The sequence below is a fragment of the Rhopilema esculentum genome, chromosome 2, assembly GCF_057945365.1.
Source record: "Rhopilema esculentum isolate cy_ngs chromosome 2, ASM5794536v1, whole genome shotgun sequence".
NCBI lineage: Eukaryota > Metazoa > Cnidaria > Scyphozoa > Rhizostomeae > Rhizostomatidae > Rhopilema > Rhopilema esculentum.
The window spans coordinates 6,786,544-6,806,894 of NC_142816.1; the positions used below are offsets into that span (position 1 = coordinate 6,786,544).

At 36.1% G+C, this 20,351-nt stretch overlaps 1 protein-coding gene and 1 long non-coding RNA gene across 3 annotated transcripts; one reads left to right on the plus strand and one right to left on the minus strand.

Annotated features, from left to right (window-relative positions):
• Positions 1–3,354: 3,354 nt before the first annotated feature.
• Positions 3,355–5,745, minus strand: LOC148960588 (uncharacterized). Its single transcript, XR_016143904.1, has 3 exons — positions 5,606–5,745; positions 3,909–4,012; positions 3,355–3,495 (listed from the first exon to the last, which is right to left on the minus strand). It is a non-coding gene; the product is annotated as an uncharacterized LOC148960588 (long non-coding RNA).
• Positions 5,746–7,121: 1,376 nt separating this feature from the next.
• On the plus strand, positions 7,122–20,258 carry LOC135695663 (MOB kinase activator 2). 2 transcript variants are annotated; one of them, XM_065214829.2, is made up of 5 exons: positions 7,122–7,484; positions 15,577–15,761; positions 17,258–17,351; positions 18,130–18,254; positions 18,839–20,258. In XM_065214829.2, the coding sequence occupies exons 1-5, from the start codon at positions 7,462–7,464 to the stop codon at positions 19,069–19,071; spliced, it is 660 nt and encodes a 219-aa protein (XP_065070901.1). In that variant the 5' UTR covers positions 7,122–7,461; the 3' UTR covers positions 19,072–20,258. The 2 variants fall into 2 exon arrangements, with proteins under 2 accessions (XP_065070901.1, XP_065070900.1); XM_065214828.2 differs by lacking the exon at positions 7,122–7,484 and adding an exon at positions 7,493–14,075.
• The last annotated feature ends 93 nt before the right edge of the window (positions 20,259–20,351 follow it).

Genomic DNA, 20,351 nt, shown 5'->3' on the forward strand with positions numbered 1-20,351 from the left:
CGCTGCCAGCGGATAACAAAGATCCTGCATTCAGAATATTTTTACCTTTCTCATTCGTCGCCTTGAAAACTTGCATCGAATAAATGCAGCTTGCTTCAGGCTTATTTTGAGAGACAAGAAACTACTCTGGGTTAATTAATTCAATAATATTTCAAATATGAATTTAGCAAAAGCATATCTTAATAAAGCAAAAGAAATTTAAATAAGAAGTATTCGCACAGCGTTTCTTCTCTTTCGTTTTCTTTCCCACCTTTCTCTCGTCGTCTTCCTCTTTTTGAACAATCTCTTTCACGCATGCAGAATTAGAGCGTATGAAAGAATATGGTAAATAGGGCCAGGGCCAAACGAATTTAATTGAAATAAATCAGCGTCCTCTGCAGGGAGTCTTTTGCTTTCAGCGTGATCATTGTGGTTCCAAAGACCGCTGCATTCTCAAATATTGAGGACCCTTTCCCGGCAAGAGCTGGCTTCGATGTGCCTATTGAGGACTTTTTAGTATAAAAGTTGAAGATTTGAAAGGCAGATGCCCTCCCTGCTGCCCAGCGTCGAGCACTTTACCAGCTTAATTGGACCTAGGAAAGTACATTTGTGAAAGACCAACAGGTATTTCTCTACAGTTTTTTAAAATGTATTAAGGAGTGTTAAAGCAGTGTCTCAAAGTAAATTAGACGAAATCGTTTGAAGAGGTGTTGGAAAAAATTGGTTCTGAAAGTTTCCTGGCATATTTATACATTATTCTCATTTTACACTGATTTCTACAAGATTTTTTGGAATCTATGTAACTAGATTAATAAGCATTTCTCTCTGAATTCTGTGCCAAAATTGCTTGCTATTTTTTTCATGCTTGGTCAGAGCAAAAGAGCAGAATTCTATCAAAGTGTTAAGACCAACTAAGCAAGGTGTTTAGTCAAGGTAATAACATTTCACAGTTGGCTTCTTTACATAATTTAAGCAATTTCATGCACTAGCATCGCAGTTCATAGCAAAAGACCTGGATGAAAGTTCATTTTGAAGACAAATTTACAGTGTCTCAGGTAAATATGAATCTTTGTTTGAATATTTTGTATGTAATACCTTTTCTATCATTAGGGGTTTTGTTTTATGAAAGTTATCAGCAATATCACAATTATTTGCCACTGCCAGATAACAGCAAGTTAGAGCCTCCTTTGGAGCTTTTCACAAAACGTCTTCAAATGAGATTTTAGACCACATATTAGCATTTAACATCTAACTTTAGTACAGGTAAACTTTCTTTTCAGATAGTGTTAATAGTAAGCATTTTATGGCAATATAAAGTTCATAAAATCTAATATGATTTGTTTGCAAATTTTCCACCCCCTTATATAAGTGAATAAAATCCCTAATAGAATTCCAAACAATCCCAATCTGTTGAATCTGAAGCTGGGATCAATGGCTCTACGTGCAATAGGAAGGAGTTTCGACTTGTTGTGAAAAACGAAAATACTTAATTGAAATTTTGCATACTAACAACATTATGCAAACAAAAACAGTCTTTCAAAGAGGCAAACAATGTTTAGGGAGAATTTTTAACTTTGCCACCAGCAACAACTTTTCCAAGGCAATTTCAAAAAAGCATTGCCAGCAAAAACCAAGGAAATATATTTAGTGACTATGAAACTGAAAACACTCATGCTTAATTTGATTTAAACAGTTCCCATAGTAACAAATAAACTTCCATTAGAAGCAGCTAGGCTAGGAAGCTTTTTTAATGAATCTAAAACATCACGCTGCCTTTAATGATATGAAACATTAAACTAGGGTCACGTCGCCCTGATTGAGTATTTCGCGTAGACTTAGAAATAAAACTTGGCACTGACAAAATCCTTTAGGCTCTTCAGATACATATTTCAAAATATCAGGTAATTGGTTCTACAACGTTTTTTTAAAAAAGCTGCGATACTTCTTAGTTGATGGCCTAAATTTCTGGAGCCACCCTGATGGTTATGTTTTCCGTATGTAAATATTAGCACGCACGAATGAAAAATCGAAAAGAAAAAAGTCATTAAACACTTGCAAACACCCTCAAAACATTATTGCTTGCCAATGTTTCATTGAATTTTTTATCCGCCGATCTGGCGCATGCAAGATTGTCACTTTCGCAAAAGTCAAAACAAGGGGAAATTAGAGGCTTTGTCAAAGTGCAATATTTTAGCCGAAAATTGTATTCAAAATTTATCAAATTTGCTCTAGAGTATTTTTGTTTAATTAAAGATATTCGACAATTTGAATTTACAGGTTTCTTTTTTAGAATTAATGCGAAACAACTACCAAACTAAAACAGCCGTTTTAATGTACCCAATCAGGGCAAATTTAGGCCAAGTCAGTCAGCTTTATTTCACTCCTCTCTGTGGCAAAACAAATTGAAAGCTGAGTGATTTATGCCAAGATCCTTAATCCTCATGCATGATTTGTGCCTAAAATTGCTAGGTTAGCAGCTATAATATGCTCATCCCTTTAAAAAATAATTATGAAAAAAAGAGTACTGAAAACATCCTACACAAAATAGCAGACACTTCTTCGTTTCAGGTGAGTCATTTTCTTGTCCAATTATTCATTCATCAATTTAGTAATTGAATGCAAAATATTTTCTTAACTTTGATAAATGACATATACACACGATTTCGCGCTTTTTTGATCGCAGCTTAGCCCCAATCTCCCAATTTTTTTCGCAATAGTTGAATCGATGTAAATATCACGTTTCCAGGTACATACTCAATCAGGGTGATGCGATGCTATCTGTGAATGGTGTAAATAACATTGCAAAAAAAATTATTGCGCACTTAAAGTACTGGTGACTAAATTGTTATACCTACATAATAGTGGCAGCAATCGAAGGATTTCTAAGGGAACTCGAGCCTCATGTAGCACTATGTTTTCATTCCTTTCGTGCATTAAATACATGGTATTTTGTCCCTGTTTTCCAGGAAGCATGCTATGCGACGATTGATTTTGATAGAGCTTGTATATATTTAAAAAGTTTATTGCATGAAAGGTTATTCAAGATTATTAAAATTATGAAAGATTATTAAAAAGACATTATACAGTTCTTTCCAGTAAAGATGATTGTTTCTGGAAAACAAGCCTTTTCCAAAGTTGTTTATTATAGTGAAAATGATTGCTTTCTTGTGGGTGTTTTAGGGAGAATGTTCTTGTGAAACTGATAATTTTCATCCATGTCTTATCAAATGAGAGTTGTCTGAAATGAACATTGCAGAAACCGCGTTTGAAATGTCATATGTTTTAAAATGGTGTATTATTTTATTATAAACACCTTAGTTGAAAAATAGGTTTTAGCTTTTTGTTAAAGAAAACAAGAAAGAAAGAAAACAAAAATTTAGGATCTTTCATGGTTTCTCCACTATAAAAGTTTTAGAGAATACAAGTCCATACAGATGGCTGAATTGAGTTGTTCTGTATAACAATTTTTACAATCCCAACTTGGTCCTTCTCCAATGTCTTCTTTTGGCATTGTATCTAGAAAAAAAGGAAGCTATGCATTATATTTGGCCAGCATTATATATGCCGGCAAACAAGGATTCTTCTGCTGGATAATTCTTTGCTTAAGAATGACAACAAAGTCTGAAGCTTACTTACTATACTGGAAATAAAGACCTAAGAGGTAGTTGTCTTAACAGCAGCATCTATAAACCTGTTTGGTGTTTAACGCAGACAAAAATTCATGTTCATAGGATTCTGTAATTAAGACAAAAGATAAATGTACATGAATAATACAATGAATAAATAGAGAGGAAAGCACATCAGTCTATTTAATCAATGTAAGAACACCACTGATAACTATACATTCAAGACTGAATAAGGAGCTAACTTAGGGTCAGTCACAGATATATATCAATCGCATGGAATATGGGAGCAAGAAAATCACTAACCTTATTCTGTTACCAGTTCTCATTCTGGTCCACTGGGGGATAGGTCTGTTTTGCTTCATTTTCTTAGCAAGAACTCGCTTGATTTTGAAAGTTTTGTGGGCAGCCTTGAAAAAAGGAAACAGCCAGAATTTACTGTCAATAGCCAGAATAATTTGAGAAGAAAAACAGATCAGTTAATGATCAAGAAAGTAATAAAAAAATATGGGTCATCCAAACATCGGCTTGTGATCAGTGCGCAGTATTTGATTGCCATCTTTCTGACTGAATTGGAAATCTTGCAAAAAAAGTGATTATTGTTAGGTCTAATGGAACTTTCTGTATGTTTCTATCTGGTGCTGCATCTGCAACTAGAATGAATTAATGCTGAAACCTATTGCCAAGACAGTAGGTGAAATTTTTTGTTATAGTGTTGAGATGATAGGCCCACAGTACCAAGTTGACCATCCAACTTTCTGATACACTCTTTTCCTTTCTTAAGCAGAATCTTGAAAATATCATTCTATAATGCATGCAATGCCCAAATATTTGCCTTGAAGAAGAACTAAGTTATCAAAGCAGGCAGAACTTCATGAGGTATGGCAGCACAACATAATTGGCTATAACAATGTTCACTTAAGTGGAAGTTAATGAAGCCCCTTCTTGACAACGAGTGCTTTCGTCGACCTCATACTTTTTCTAGACCAAAACTTTCTTGCAGAACTGCTACTTATTGATGCACAAACATCTGCAGATTACGAATACTGGCCACAAAAAATCCCTAGGTAATAGCATTTAAAATTATCAACACTTTCAATTTTCAAAGGTGTGTGATCTCCAGATTGGAATCTTTTAAAGATGTGCAGGGATCTGTTTCATGTCCACGAAAAATGCGCATTTGCAAATAGCAGAGATAAAGATTTTGTGCAGCTAAGACTAATTACCATAAAAACACAGTATGTAACTTTTGGGTATACATTCAGAGAAAAAGATTAGTGACATCATTAGTGGTGATAAAAACAATATAGCAAAGATAAACATCTTTCATAATTCCTGAAAAAAAGAACGAGAGGGACCCAACCATATGAGAGTAGTTCCCATAAACCAAAATCTGCTCAAACTTTGAAAACTTTATGCACATTGTAATAAATTTGATCATCCTTTCCCATGTGCATTTTACTCCCAGAGATGATAAAAATATCCTCCACATGTTTGCTGTTATGTGGCATATGTGTGTACAAAAACCAGCCTCGCGTGTACCGAAGCAAAAAGTAATGAGGACCTAGACGATCTGTAACTCTGAGGGTCTTTCTGGATAGTTTGTGATTCAAGTACAATATTTTGCCCACTGTTAACTAGAAATTGCAGCTTGAAGAATTTCAATTTTCCCGTACATTTCGTCAAAACCCGTGACTATTTCCCCATTTACTAATTAACGAACACATAGACAGGAAAAATTCTGCTGAACTGCAAGACACATTACGAGAGGAGCTGGAAAGCGTATATATCTATACAAAAGCTGGAAAATGTCAGTTCGATTACTATGAGAGTTATTAGACGTTGTCAGTTAGGCCGGTATTATCTCAACCGACCGACTCAAAGACGAGCCATCTAAACACAATCACATCAGATCCTTTATTATGAGGCAACAAGAAAAGCGTTGGTGTTATTTTCAAGTAAGTAAAAGTAGTTTTATGGCCAATATTTTTAATTTTTCTCACCATTTTGCTACGGCTATAATCCAAACTTTATCAACTTCGAAAAGGCTTATTAAGCCTAACGAGGCTGGTCTCGATCAAAATCCCAGCCTCAATTTCGTTTGCAAGAAAAAGTACCATTTCAGATCAGTGACCATATTGGACAGACAGGCTATGCATAGCGGTCTAATTGTAAGAGGCCCCCCCCCTAGGCTAAACCCCCTCCTCCCAAACGAAGATAGCGTAGACTAACTATGCCATGCCATGTTTAACTTTTCTCCCCCCTTCCCCAAGCTTGATGCTGAAATCGCTATTATTAGAGAGCGTACACCCCAGTTTTGAATATGGGAGGAGGGAATGGAGGCTGGACTAATCATGCATGCTGCTGGGCCCGTGTTTGTGAGTTTGTCTTAACTGTTTGTGTGGCTCCTTTCCATATTCAGGAATAAATCGTTCATGTCATATATTGGCTACTATTCATACATTTTGTCTGGCAATATTTACATTAACTTTTTGCCCACCCAGTCAAGCCTATTTAAATCGGTTTTAGCCCCTCCCCCACTTTATTAGACCTTCCACTTTTCTCAACGGGGTCTAAAAGTGCTAGGGCTAAAACCGAATAAAAAGCAACTTTACTGGTTGTGCACTTGTTAGTAATTTGCATTTTTAGTATTTTGCCTTTTTTATAAAAAGTATCCATCTGTATCACGAGCTTCAGCCCTGTCAACTTTAAATTTTCAAAACCTAGAGATTTTAGATTTTTCCTAAAGTGAAACAGACCTGACAAAATGCTGTGCTCAGCAATCAGTTTATGACAAAAGTGATTATGAGAAGTATCTTCATAATAGTGCTTTTTTGTTAATCAGTAAGCACTAACAAAAAACTGTTGTCATGTGGAAGTCAATGTGACCATTATATCTTAATTATACCTCTGTAAAAAGAAAGCACACACCATGGACCTGTCTTTGAAGCATAAGATGCGCAATCGAACATTGGGTGAAGAATCTTCCTAGACATTCTGCTAGACATCTTTGAAGCCGGGAGAAAGATTTTAAAAAACGGGAGACCAGGAGAAAGCAGTCAAAACCGGTAGTCTCCCGACTGAACCGGGAGGGTTGACAGGTCTGCGAGCTCAGTCACCACAGAGCAGAAAGGAAGGAATCATAAATTTTTGTATTAGACTCATTTTTTATGAAAAAGGGTCAACTTCGAAAGTTCCATTTTCTTGATGCTGTTTGAATTTCCAATACTCATTGTTCTTCAAGGGTTTCTTACTTATGATTTATATGTCATTTTTTTCTTGCTAAGAAATTTTGGATTTACTAATTTTGGATAGGAAAGCAGAAGGCCATGTGTTCACAGATGCAAATACAAGTGAAACCCGTCAAAGTTTCTATTGTTTTGAAATGCTCGTGGAACTTCTGTCAAAAGATTACCCGTGTCTACAGTTTTATGCCAAGCAACCAATCATGATGATGTATTTTCACGCAATTTCGGATTTTTTAGTTTTGTTTTATAACTATTCTTGATTTTTTTATTTCCATTTTTGCAGGTTATCGACTTTTGACTTGTGCGGGGGAAGGAGGCGCAGCACAGCTTGACGAGGCTACGAGGCCTATGACATGTAACGGTTCTAGAAAATCAAGGTGTCCTGCGGAAAATCTTTTAGGCTTAGTGGTTTGCAAGTTCTGAAATGTCAGTTTCCTTGTCATGCAAAATTGTGTAACATGAGTTAAAAGAATGAATTCAATTGTGATGACAAGCTAGTCTGTAATATACGTTGAAGTGTTGAAAAGTCCGTCTATTTCCGTCAGCGAAAAGAACAGGCCTACGTGGACTCAAAATTTGCCTAAGGCCCAACTAAGCCTTCAAGCTTCACGATGGACTGGCTAATGGGTATTGGGTGAGTCTTGACTTTTGCATTAATTTTACTGTTTTGAAGTAGGAAAAACAGAAGAGCGATTGATATTTTCTTTGAGGCAAAAAAGAGTATTCTTGAACCAGAACCATTTCGATGACCTCTCAAATCTCATGACTCTGAAATTCAGGAATGACCTTTTTCACCCTGATCACACCACATCATAGGCATAGGTAGATTAACCCAGGTTTCCTCTTTGGTACTGTATTGCCTGTTACATAATTACATTGGACTGTTTTAGTTGGTTGCCGTTTTACTGACTGGATAGCGTGGCCTAAAGTTCTGTAAAATACCCCAAGCTGCCTCTTAATTCCTTGACAAGTAGACACATTTCTTATTTTCCGTCTTCATAATTTGTTGTGAAGCTAGTTTTATCTCTACTTAAAGTGTCATTATTACCGTTCCAATAACAAATTTAACTTAAAAATCATTTTGGCCATCTGTTGGAGATTATTTTGTCATTCATAAAACTAACATCACACAACCATATAGATGTTTGAAAAGACATGTGATTCTAAATAACTTAAAACTCATCTTCATCTTTCTATGTTATGTATCTGCAATATATTAATGCCTTATTTGCTTATCTTTTCTGCAATATATTATGCCTTTTCTTTACAACCAATGAATATTTATTTTCTAATGGAACTTGCCTTTTCCTATTGTGAAATTTATTTTCCCCCTTGTATCCACAAATGACTGTGACTTCCTTGATTCATCTTTGAGAAAATATACACAGCTGTAATCACAGTATAATCAAAGTTTTTTTCTGAAAAATAAGATAAATGTATTCTGGAATGGACATTTAATAAAAATGAGAATCTTTTTCTACATCAATTGCCCAAAATTTCAGTGTTTTCATTTTTGGAAAAGTAGGAGCTGGCTCGGTTTACCAAGAAGGAACATTTTTGATGAGATCCCAGTATTGAAAGCATGTTCTGAATTTAAACAGCACATGCACTATCAGGCGTAAACACATAAATCAATTCATGAACCTGAAGAAAAGACAATAAAAAAACCTAAACTTTCAAATAGAAATCATCATAGCTGAAAACAGTTTCTTGATAAGCAATGCACTTCAAATAAATTTTCTCTAATTAAAATATGTTTTCTCTAATAGCCGTTAGGAAGTTGCAGCCAAGGTGACCCTGCGAGCCTGCTCCATGTAATTACATCTCTTAATCTGCCTTAATCAGTGTAATTACATCCGAATAGTCAGCCCCTAAGTGAAACAGTATCACAGGATAATCCAATTAACCTTGTGTCATACACACCACGGTGTTTTTATGGTATTAACAAATCACAGGTCACCTTTGCTTTTCATTATCTATGGTAAACTTTGACGCGAACATGGGATGATTGTGAAAGGAGGGGGCCTTATCTCCATCAAGAGAATTTGGACTTCTTAATGAGGAGCTCTTTTGAAAATTTTTATGTGACTTTATGTTGAATTAAGTGAATTGTGGACTTTAGTAACCTTAAATGGTATAATATGCTATTTAAAAGATAGGCCTAATTAGAATTTTTTTGCTTTAGGTGAGTTATTTTGAAATTTTTGGCCTTTCATTAATCCTTGTTGTTTAATGTGTGCGATCACAAGCGCATGCATCGACACATGCATGTAGAAAAAAATACAAGCGATTCATCACACGCATGAGTCAGGCATTTGACCATTGTTTTTACCTTCCTAGGACTGTAGTTATTCAATGAAATGATGGAAATTTTGCCTACAAAAGCTCAGGAACATTGCCTTATTCTTACAATAGCTTTTCCAAAGGAGATGCAATGTTATACGCAGACTGAAAATATAACATAACATAAAAGCATACACACGTGCAGCAAATGTAACATAAAAGGATTTCCAATCTCAAAATCAATACCTTGTGGCTTGGATTCAATAAAGGCACCGTTAAAGGCAGTTTTTAATAATGCTGTCTTTTTAATCGCAAATTTCACCATTTAAAATGTTGTATCTGCGGAAAATGTTTGTCTGTGAAATGTTTCCGCAAGCATTAAATCCCAGAGGGTGTACTTGTATACTTTTAGGATAGTTTCAGGATAGAATACTTTTTGGGTCTAGAATCAGAGTAAGTTATTTTTGGGCCAGTCATTTGTACATTCACTTTCTGGGGTCCTTGAAATTCTGAACTACTTTTTGGGTTTCAAATATGATAAAGGTTTAAAAAAAACTGGGAAAAATTGCAAACTTTCTCAGGAATGCGAAAAAAATACTTTTTTGGTCAATTTTTAAGCTAGAAATTGATTTTTTTGGGTTGATGGTTTGAACTACAAGCTGGAAACCTTATCCTGAATAAATTTGAGTACCCCTCCTCTCTCTGGGAACTAGTTTCACCAAGCACATTTTTGTCATTTAGTACAGACTTCTCTGAAATGCTTTGAAAATTAATCTGCAGTTTTTGTGCTTTAATAAATTTCATTTGTTACAAGTGTGAGGTGGATCAAATACTAAAGTCGGAGTCAAGATATAGGGGCCCTTAGCCATGGTTTTTCCAGGATGCCAATCTTTTCGCATCAGGCGACATGTTTATGACAGTTTCCAAGTTCTTGTGGACTGATGAATAGTAGGTTAGTGGAAAAATATCTCAAGTTAGATATTTTCTCATGTTTTTTTTCTTGCTGGTTTTACCGCACAAAGTTGTTGATAAATTTTTGTGCACGAAAATTTCATATTTCTGTACGATCGTACACTCGTATGCTTAGCTTTCAAGCCCTGGGTGTTGTGCTAGGAATTACTGTTTTGAAAGGGTTACTTAAATTTTTTCCATGAATGGGCTAATCGTTTTGCTCTGTTAAAATTCCACTGGTAAAAAGGCATTGCCCTTTTGGCCCAGACCGACTGTGTTATTTCACAACATTTTTACATTTTTTCCATTTTCATTCTTTTTACTTATGTTTAATTATAATAAAAACAAGTAAAGTAAATAAAATCGAACTACTAAAGATAACGCAGATCACCCTAAACTTGAATAAACTGCTCGAAAATTATTATTTCAAAGATTGGATGGCAATGATATTTTAGATGATTAGGTACCTTCCGTAAAGTTTCCAAAACTAATGTTTCCAAAAATAAACCCAAATAAGTAGGCTCTGAAAAAAGTTGGAAAGTGGGGAAACAAGGGCAAACTAAAAACTAATAACAAAAAATTTTGTAAAAGATATTGTTTGTTTTGCAACAAAAGTGGGGGGGGGGGAGCATGGCTCCCAGGCCTTTTGTTGTTGTAGGCCCTGGGTAAGAGTGTGCATCGCACGTATGAAATATATTATGTTTGTGATTTACGACACACATGAAAATACTTTTAGAACACCTCATAAACATTTTCTGTGACTTAAGATTTATTTTCATTTAGGAGATGTAAATAGTTTTAAGGGAATTTTCAAAGGATGGAATTCTACCATGAATACTTACTATAAAACAATGTCACTATATATCATTAAAAGGTGCATCTTGCGAAAGGACAGAATATTTTGTATTTTGTCATGGTAACAAATAATGAAGGACCAAGATTCATTGTTTGTACTGACTCTAATGGTAAGTTAATGTACATTAGATCAGCAAGCTCCTCAGTGGTCGGAATTTATCAATGGCAGATTGGCAAATTCTACCTTTAAGCTTGCTGTGGTGCATATTTGTTAATGCAATAACTAAATCTTTTGTATGCTGTTAACTGCTGCGTCAATTTTGCACAACATCTTCAATGTTTCAATGACATTAGACAAATCCCAAGGCTGGAAAAATTGTTGTTGAATTTGGACAACACTTAAATTGGCCAAGAAAACAAATCAACAATATCAAAAACAATAGCCAAGGGGACCAAGGTGTCAATTTTTCATATGACAGATGGCAACTTGACACAAGTGAAGTAACAAGTGACGCAAGTATGTAATATTCGACGGAATTTGTTGGAAAGGGTAAAAAAGGAGTATGCTATAAGAGTATGCTATAAGAGTATGCTATAAAAGTATGTCATATTCGAGAGGCTTTTTTAAGGCAAGAAGGGGAATAGGGTTGATAAAATTTCTGTCTAAGTATGTTTCACTTACTGTGCTTGAAAATCTATAAACTCTATAGCAGACCCCATCTTGATTACGCATCTTGATATTATCTATCACAAACATGATCCACACATGACCCTTGACGTCACAAAAAGACTAGAACAAACACAGTACTCTGCAGCTCTTGCTGTAACTGGTGCATGGAGAGGTACAAGTAGGCAAAGGCTCTATGATGAACTAGGATGGGAGGGTATCATAGAAGGTGGCGGCTGTGCCATCTCTTTAACTTGCTTAAAAATCGCCAACCGGCGTATCTGTTTGATGAAATTCCTGCTGCACGTGAAGTTCCGTATTCTCTTAGAAACGTAAATGAATATGATGCAGCTGTCTGCAGAACTGCTCGCTTTTCAAACACATATTTCCAGAATGTGCTCCTTGAATGGAATGCGTTAGCAAAAGATGTTCGCGAGTCAAATACGATAGGTGAATTTAAACGCAAGCTGCTCGTGAAGATAAGACCAGACAAGAAACCATTATTTGAAATTTGCGACACACGTGGTGTGAGATGTATAATTATGCCCCGGGTTAGATTCAGTCCCCTAAGCGAGCACAAGTTTCGGCACAACTTTGAATCTTTGAGTCCCGCCTGCACGTGCAATATAGGCATTGAAGGCAATGAGCATTTTCTCCAGCATTGGCCCGTGTATGACCAGATGCGTAACGATCTCTTTGATCAGCTTTCGAAAATCCCAGGACTTGAGCTTGATAATCTTAACTCCGAGGCCCTATGTGAACTACTCCTTTCTAGTAATCCACGGTTCAACAATATTGTGAACAAATTGATTTTGGAGGCAACAGTGTCATTCATTTTGTCAACTAGATAGCTAGAGGAAACTGAATAAAACTACCAGCAGCTCCCTACCTGTCTTATTTACTGTATTTTGTTTATCTAATCATTAATTTTGAGTAAGTTTGTCACACATTAGATATTCCTGGAACTTTCCTTCAACATTTTTCGGCATGTCTAGGCTGTACAAAAATATGAGTTTAAGCATCAGAATTGCAACACGAAAATGGCTGATTTCTTTGTTGGAAAGAATGAGGTGCTTAAGTGGGTATTCCCTTGGTGTATATTTGATTTCATGAGTTTTGTGTGTGTTGGAGTGATTTTGTTGTTGTTTGATGTCAACCAACCTTTCCTTAACAGAAATCTTTATATTTTATATTTTGTTTTGTTTTTCGTTTCTTTTCCTACTTACATCTTTTCCTACAACAATATGCTTTTAATACAATGATTACACACATTAAAAGATCCTCTCTAAAATATAACTCGCAAATGTAAAATCTAAAAAATTTTGACTGACAAGTGAACAACTTTCTGCTTCCTTTTGAGTCACGTCTAGTTGCTACATTGCATATCAAATCCAAGCTCTGCTCATTGACGCAATTATAAATGTTCTGTGGCATTTGGAATTTAGTTGTAGTATCAGAAAGCTTTTGATAAAACTTTGTCATATTTTGTGTACCATAAACTCTTTTTTCTCTTAGTAGGTTCAATTTAATTTTAGTCATACTAATCACCAATATTCTAGTATTTTGACATTTATGTTTTTGTGTATTTGACGCTCAGAACGTAGCTGTATGTTGGGTATATTTGGTGACATAATGCATGTAACGGTTTTTTAGAAACTTAAAACATAAGAAAATAGCAGTTGTTAGCTTGGAAATGAGTTTTCTATCTGACGATAGCTTGCTAGTATGAGGAACATGGAAACATCTTTTCGAAGAAGGCTCCTTCATTGTGGCCACCCTTTGGATATCTAAGAACCAATTAGGCTACTGATCGAAATAGAGGAGAACAAAGGAATTAATATTTAAAGCAGGCAGGAAGAAAACATTTGCTTCAATAGTGTATTACCAATTGCTTCTGTTTTCATCGCTAATTGTGGTTGTTCGCTTTTTGATTTTCATTGGCAACGAACTGTATCTGAAACTGCATGTTTTGAGGGGATATTTGAACCGTTTCCAGAATTTCACTTTGTTTGCAGAAAGTTTCAATATTTGAGGCGCTGAAAATGAAGTGTGTTTATTAATACCCGTTAAGATTGACATTGCCCTTGGATACTGTGCTGTTGAATTTCTGCATTCACTGTTTTATTCAGACACCTGTCATGTTCGATAATCGATATTGCATTTGAGAAAGCCGGAATATTTAAATATAAATCTCATTGCTCACTGTCAGGAGATCTCCTCTATTTTGGCTGACCTAAAGCTGGCGAGCAGCATTGCTCCTACCCTTTGTTAATCTTACAGCACAGGAGAGCGATGCCCTGTCCTCAGGAGGCAACGTAGCCCCCTAAAGTGCTATGTCCACCGCCCGATGACCTGATCCAGGCCAGCATCTCTTGCAGGAATTACGAAATTTTGATGCTTCGATATTTATGAGATTTTCCAGAGTAGCAAGGATATTGCGCAACTGGCATGCTTAAATGTACACCATTGAATCTGAATAAGGCCTGGCTCATATATTGCAATGTTTTGCACCACAATACCACAAATTTGGTAAGCTCAGCCATGTGTTTTATTCACGTCCTTATTTCCAGTAGTTTAATGCACATTTCAGAAAAACCAGTATTGTTGTTTGAACTCACGTGCTCCAACCAGTTAGTATTAAATTTCAACTTTAGTTTTTTCCCTATAACTATCCTTATCTTGTAATCAAATACGGAAGTTCGTTGTTAGATGCATTCTAGCGCCTGAGTTGGATTATACAGGTCAATTAGCTGTTTGTAAGTTTTTTTAACTGATACCCGACCTGTTTTCTATTTCTTCCATGAAAGGCAGAGCCAACATTTTCATATCCTGGCCCTTTCTGTTATATTTGTACTACGTCACATTATTATTCAGGGACGAAGAAATGCTTTACCCCATTAACGAAAGAAAAAGTCTTATCAGATTGATATTGAATTCACACAAAGCATTATCGTTTATGTTTGATGAACCAGCATCTGAGTTTGCTAGATATTCAAGGATTGGTTCCTTTGAATGTAGTAATGAGAGGGCATTTGCCCGTTCTTCCCTTCGAATATTTATTCGGCTAAGACAACATACTGTGATTGTTATGCTTTTCAAATAATTTTGTTGGTTGGTTCCTGTGTTTGAGTCAACAAAGGTCATGGGTAGTTTAAACCACCTTCCTACGTCATTTTCCTCTCCCCATAGCAATATGCCCACGTATTAATCTTGTACAATGTACAGAAAAGTGAATCATTTATTTTTTCAACTCTTCATACCCTACCGGATTGTGGTATTCCCCTCGTTCTCATGGTCACAGCCAAAACGAGGCACCCCGCTAGTGCTTTGCTGAAGAAGTCACACTTGTATAACTTGTCCTCGTCATGCAGAATTTAAAATTTCTAACGAACTGGAAAGCTTTGCAAGATATGCAAGGCAATTACAATAACACTTTAGGCAGAAATTAACTTATAAGTTCTGTAGTTGGTCATCTAGCATTATAAGCTGTGTTATTTTCAGAATGAAATAGATTTGAGTATCTTATGTACAGAAAAGCATCTTAGCTTAGTATGATCAATTCTTAATCATGTTGGTGAATTCTTTCTGAGTTGATGTGTTGCTTGAAGTAACCACCATTGTTAATTATTGGCAATTGATTTTAATTGTAAAATTGAATTTTCTCCGCACAGACTTCCGAAACAAGGCGACCACCTGTTTTATGAAAGCAACCGATCTTATCTTTCCTCGTTTTGCTTGACACCATACACAAAGCTCAACACCATAACCACTCGCTATGTTTCATTTTTAACAGACTTTTCACAATCTTTGTTTTTCTGCTCATCTTCCCTTTCGACCCAGACGAATTAACTTTGAAGCACTTGGCAATGTTGATTTCGTAAAACACTACCATTCCGAACTGGATCACTGTACCAGACCTCAATCTTCATTGTTTTATGAAACACTGTACCATTCCGAACTTGTAGTCAGCCTTTTAAAATTGATTTTTGTCTTGGAACAGCTTAAATATTAATTTGTAATTTTCTTTTAGGAGAAATCGTTTAGGAGCAGGTACGTCTAAAAAGTCGGGAACGGAGGAAAGTAGAGAGAAAGGGAAAGCCTATCTGCTGGATAAATACACCGGAGAATTGCTAGACAAAATTTCTAAAGCTGAATTAAGAGAGACAGTCCCAGTACCTGCCGGGGTCGACATCAACGAATGGCTTGCTACGAACAGTGAGTACCCTTAAGCTTTTGATTGGCAGCTATTGTTTGAAATTGAGGCTGAACTCACAGTGTGATGTTATTTGAAGTTGTATTGAAAAGCACACTGCCCTCTGCAAATTGAACCTTTTTCTTGATTCTTTTCCTCTTCTTTCCTTTTTGCCTTTTTCATTTGACATCCAGGCGCGAATCCAGCCAAAATTTTGACCGGTTTCGGGGTGTTTTTCCCGGTTACGGTTCTGTGTTGTTGGTCCATAAATATTGCCCACACTTTATCATGAACCTGGGAAGGGAGCTGAGAATCAAGTTTAGTGATATAGGAGGACCCACGTGTTGGGTCCGACGCAAAAGCAAATTTTCGAAATTCAGCCTTCTAGAATGGCTAAAGATTAATCTCCCAGAGTAAAATTTAACAAATTACTATAACCCTCAGAACAGAGAATTCGACGATCTTCAAAAAAAATTGCTTCTTGATTTTTAGGACAAAATTGGGAGGGGCGGAGTCATGCTAAAACGTTAGTGACAGACGTTGAGGTAAGAAAGGAAGGGCGACCTTTGGTTCAAAGTGCACATCGATGTGAATAACAAGAAGCTGTTGTATTGATTGAGAAAATTTTAATTCCTGAACAGAATGTGCATCTACTTTGTCTCGATTATTTCATTACGCCATGTTAACACATCTACAATGCAGACATTGCAATGATGCAAAAGTTATCTACTGGAATGGTGCAAATAATAGACAATTAGATAAATTATACCCCAATAAGTTAGTAAATAGATCAAATGAAATCAAGCAGTATATAAACAGTTTATTCTCCTTTTATTTCATATCTCGTTTCAAAAAATGATTTAGAAAAGACGTTTAAAAAAATTTTATCTCTGAAAAAGTGAGCCCCCCCCCTCCAGTGCCCCCCTCTAGCAATTTCGATTCTAATTTTCATGAATTTTTTCTGAGAGCGAAAGTCTAGTCCCACAATACAAGACGTCACATTCTAATTTGCATCTGTATTCCATTTTGTACCATTTTGTATCAAAGCGGTATCGAATATGCTTTTTAGTCACCGGTTTTTTTCGCATAAGGGAAACATATGGGCACCGGTTTTCACAGGTTTTCAGAAAACAATATCCACCGGTTTCAATATTGGCGCATAGATAGCATACTCTAAATTGTCATTGTGAGTGGCGACTGATTTCTCCGATTTTGAATTCCTCGGATACTTTTGGATAAAAGATGAATTAGGAAGCTGGGAACTCTGTCGGAATCTTTCCAACAAGGGAGTGCTGTTGTGTGGGGGTTCAATTTGGTAGGTAAAAACTGTAGTCAGTCGGGGAGAGAGGCAGCAATTGTTGCAATTAAGATTTTAGATAAAATTCAAGATTTACAGAGAAAAATAGTTCTCAGAATTTGACCGGTTTTTTGAAACCTGTGCAACCAGTCTGGATCCGCGCCTGACATCCCGATTCTTTTATGTCAACAAAGAGGTAAAATGATATGCTTTTTTTTTCAGCTCTGTCATTTTACAATCACATCAATCAAATTTATTCAACAATAACAGATTACTGCACTGCTGTAACATGCAATAATCTTAGCTCTGGGAATACGTGAGTAATCTGATTTTTTTTCATTTGATATATGTGAGGGGGGGGGGGGAGGTGGGGTTTTTGTCACAAGAATGCATGGTGTAAGGTGGAAGATGCCTTTTCGAGCACCTTTGATGAGCTATTCTAACACCAGCAAACAAAGTTTGGGTAAATTATTTGTTCCGCAGATCCCATCCGCGCATTTTTTTTTTGAATTGAGAAAAATGTTATCCAATCTGTTATTTTGCAACGTGGTTTGCTTCTGCGCAAGCCACCAAAACAAAAAATCATTCCCCGCGCACGACAAATGCTTTGCAGTCTGTCTCTCAAGATAATCGTTAAGATACTTTTAAAAATTTGCTTCTTTTTCACTGAAGTTTTTCTCTATACGAACGTTTTTTTGCAACGGGGAAAAAAAGCTACCAAGTACAAGAATGGTATTTTGGATATGTTTTCAGAAAATTGGATGACTTTTAATCCTAGAGCGTAAACAGGATTATCACAAAACAATAAACATACATACATTAGAAATTCTAGATTTTATTAAATAATTTGTTTTGATTTCATATTAAATGATACTAAATTATACTTGTGACAACTGAAGGGTGGCAGTCCTGCGCTTTTCACCAAGGGGGTAAGTAACTACATACGTGCCTATCAACATATTGCATTAAACCAAAAAAGCATCTTAAGCATTGAATTCGATGCATCTTAAACAATTTTTCTTCCTTTAACTTTATAATATAATAACGTTTGTATCGCATGGTGTTTGTTTTATTCTTCGTTCGTTTACTTTTAGATCATTTACTTGGGTTGACGAAAAAGGGAAGAAAATTCGAATGTCGGCTCATCAATATCTGGAACTTGTAATAATTAGCGTTGAGAAATTAGTCACCGACGAAGGAACGTTTCCAACGAAATACGGTAAATACCAATTATAGGTCATTACTTCATGGCGGGGCAGCTGAGAATTTTTCAAGATTCCTGGGATTATAAATTGCATCTAGGATAACCAATGTTTCATGTATTGTACTAGGCCGTTTTGGCGCGAATCCGTTTGGTGTCTCGCCTCCTTAACCCTTTTGGAGCGACAGCAGTATCATTTGTTAAAATGGTTTGGATTGTATCGGATCTGAGTCAGATAAAGAGTATCTTACATGAGAGCTTTTAAAAGGAAGTGCGGATAAGCATTCTGAAGTTGCATTGTTTCATTTCGCTGCGATATTTTTTCGTGCTTGAATCATAGAGTAACCGGAAGAGATTTGACCGTTGGGCTTATCTCGTTGAATATTAGTGCCTCAAAGTTTCTTTTAGTGTATAAACATGTCAGAACTTGAGGTTAAGAAGAAGTTAACCTGTGTGTGATTTATGTATTCAGTTAACGTTGGCATGAAATGCTATTTTGTGAGAAGCTGCAAAGTTAATAATCTCACGTGTTGCTCTTCTTCCTTTTTTGACTTGAATGTATGTGCACATCTTTGTTGAGTTATAACCATAATTTCTTGCAGATCAAGAATTTCCAATCCACTTTCAAACGACGATCAAAAGAATATTCAGACTAATGTTTCACGTCCTGGGTCACATATACACAAGTCATTTCAACAACATTCTAGAACTTGGCGAGCTTTTAGTTTTAAATACCGTATTCGTTCATTTTATGTACTTTCAAATGGAACATAATCTCATCGATGCGAAGGAGCTGCAATCACTCGAAGATCTGGTCCAAGCATTTAATTTATGACCCAACCGAATTCATGTTGACTAAGTTGCAAGTCAAGTGCTAATAGGAAAGTTGGTTTAAGGTTACGGTAAACGTTTGCTGGATGAAAACATCATTTTTTCGATTTTTTCACATTCAAGTAGCCGAACTTTCAAGGCACACAATGATACCAAATTTGAAATAAACAGAAATTTTGAAAGTGGAAAAAATCCCATGTAAACGAAGGTTTCCATAATTTCTTTATCAAAACTTTTAGTTGAGGCCTGAAAATCTCTTGACCTTTTAAGCCGATTATCGTTGCTTTGCGGTTGTAGTCGCATGTCTCATTTACAATATCGCATGGCACATCCATATACCCAATGTACGGCCGTGTTTATTTAAACAGGCTTATTGATTTTAAAGCTACGAGTGACTTGACCCGGATTACACTGTGGTTTACGAGTGTATTTAGCAAGTGCGATCAGTAAAATCCCGTTTTCTCCGGACTCGAAATTCCTCTACATGCAGGTACGAAAAAGCTATTATGTACCCAAGGAACCAATCGAATGGCTCGAAAATTTGCACACGGCCAGGGCAGACGTTGGGCAAACAAAGTGTGTCTCAAAATTTTTCTATTTTCTATGGTCCGTCTTTTATACCCAAATACAGCTGCGGGAGGGTGGAACAATTATTTGCCAATTTTTGACAGGGTATAGTTTCACGAAGAGGAGGAATTTAAAAAATCTGAGACACACTTTGGTAGCTTAGGACCTGCACTTCCTGCTGGTCTAAGTCAGATTTTGTTACCTCAAACGCAAGGGTACATAATAGCTTTTGAAGGTGGTACACTTTTTGACCAGTAAATTCGCATGGAAAATAACATTTAACATTATTTGCCAATACTTTTTATCTGGCTAGATACGCCATAATCTTGTGCATCGAATGATATATAGTTTATCCAGATTCCTTGAGCCGTTTGGCCTTTAGGAAGAAAAAACCAATTTTCGTGTTCAAAACGTTTACCGTAACCTTAAAGCAAAGCTCGTTCCTCGATCTGTTGCTGTTGACTGTGTTCTTAGTTTGGACGTCAGATTCATAAACGCAAAGCATGGTGAATGTAACTGTTAAATTATTTGAAAGAAGATATTGCTGATTTGAAATTGTACCAGTGAGTTTATGTTATTAGAAATAGCAATTTTTGATGACCAAATGCGCCCGTTTTGATAGCATGTTTTGTTTTTGTATGTTGCCGAATGTCTATGTATTTCGCGATAACGAAAATGTTATATGTAGCATAATTTGCCTGTTGATAAGCACATTGG

Bases quoted from the DNA above. Each gene is read 5' to 3' on its own strand.
- LOC135695663 (XM_065214828.2), top strand. From the start codon at position 14,047: ATGTTTTGCACCACAATACCACAAATTTG. The intron at 14,076-15,576 runs GTAAGCTCAGCC...ATTTTCTTTTAG, and splicing joins ACCACAATACCACAAATTTG to GAGAAATCGTTTAGGAGCAG. The intron at 15,762-17,257 runs GTGAGTACCCTT...TTTTTTTTTCAG, and splicing joins CGAATGGCTTGCTACGAACA to CTCTGTCATTTTACAATCAC.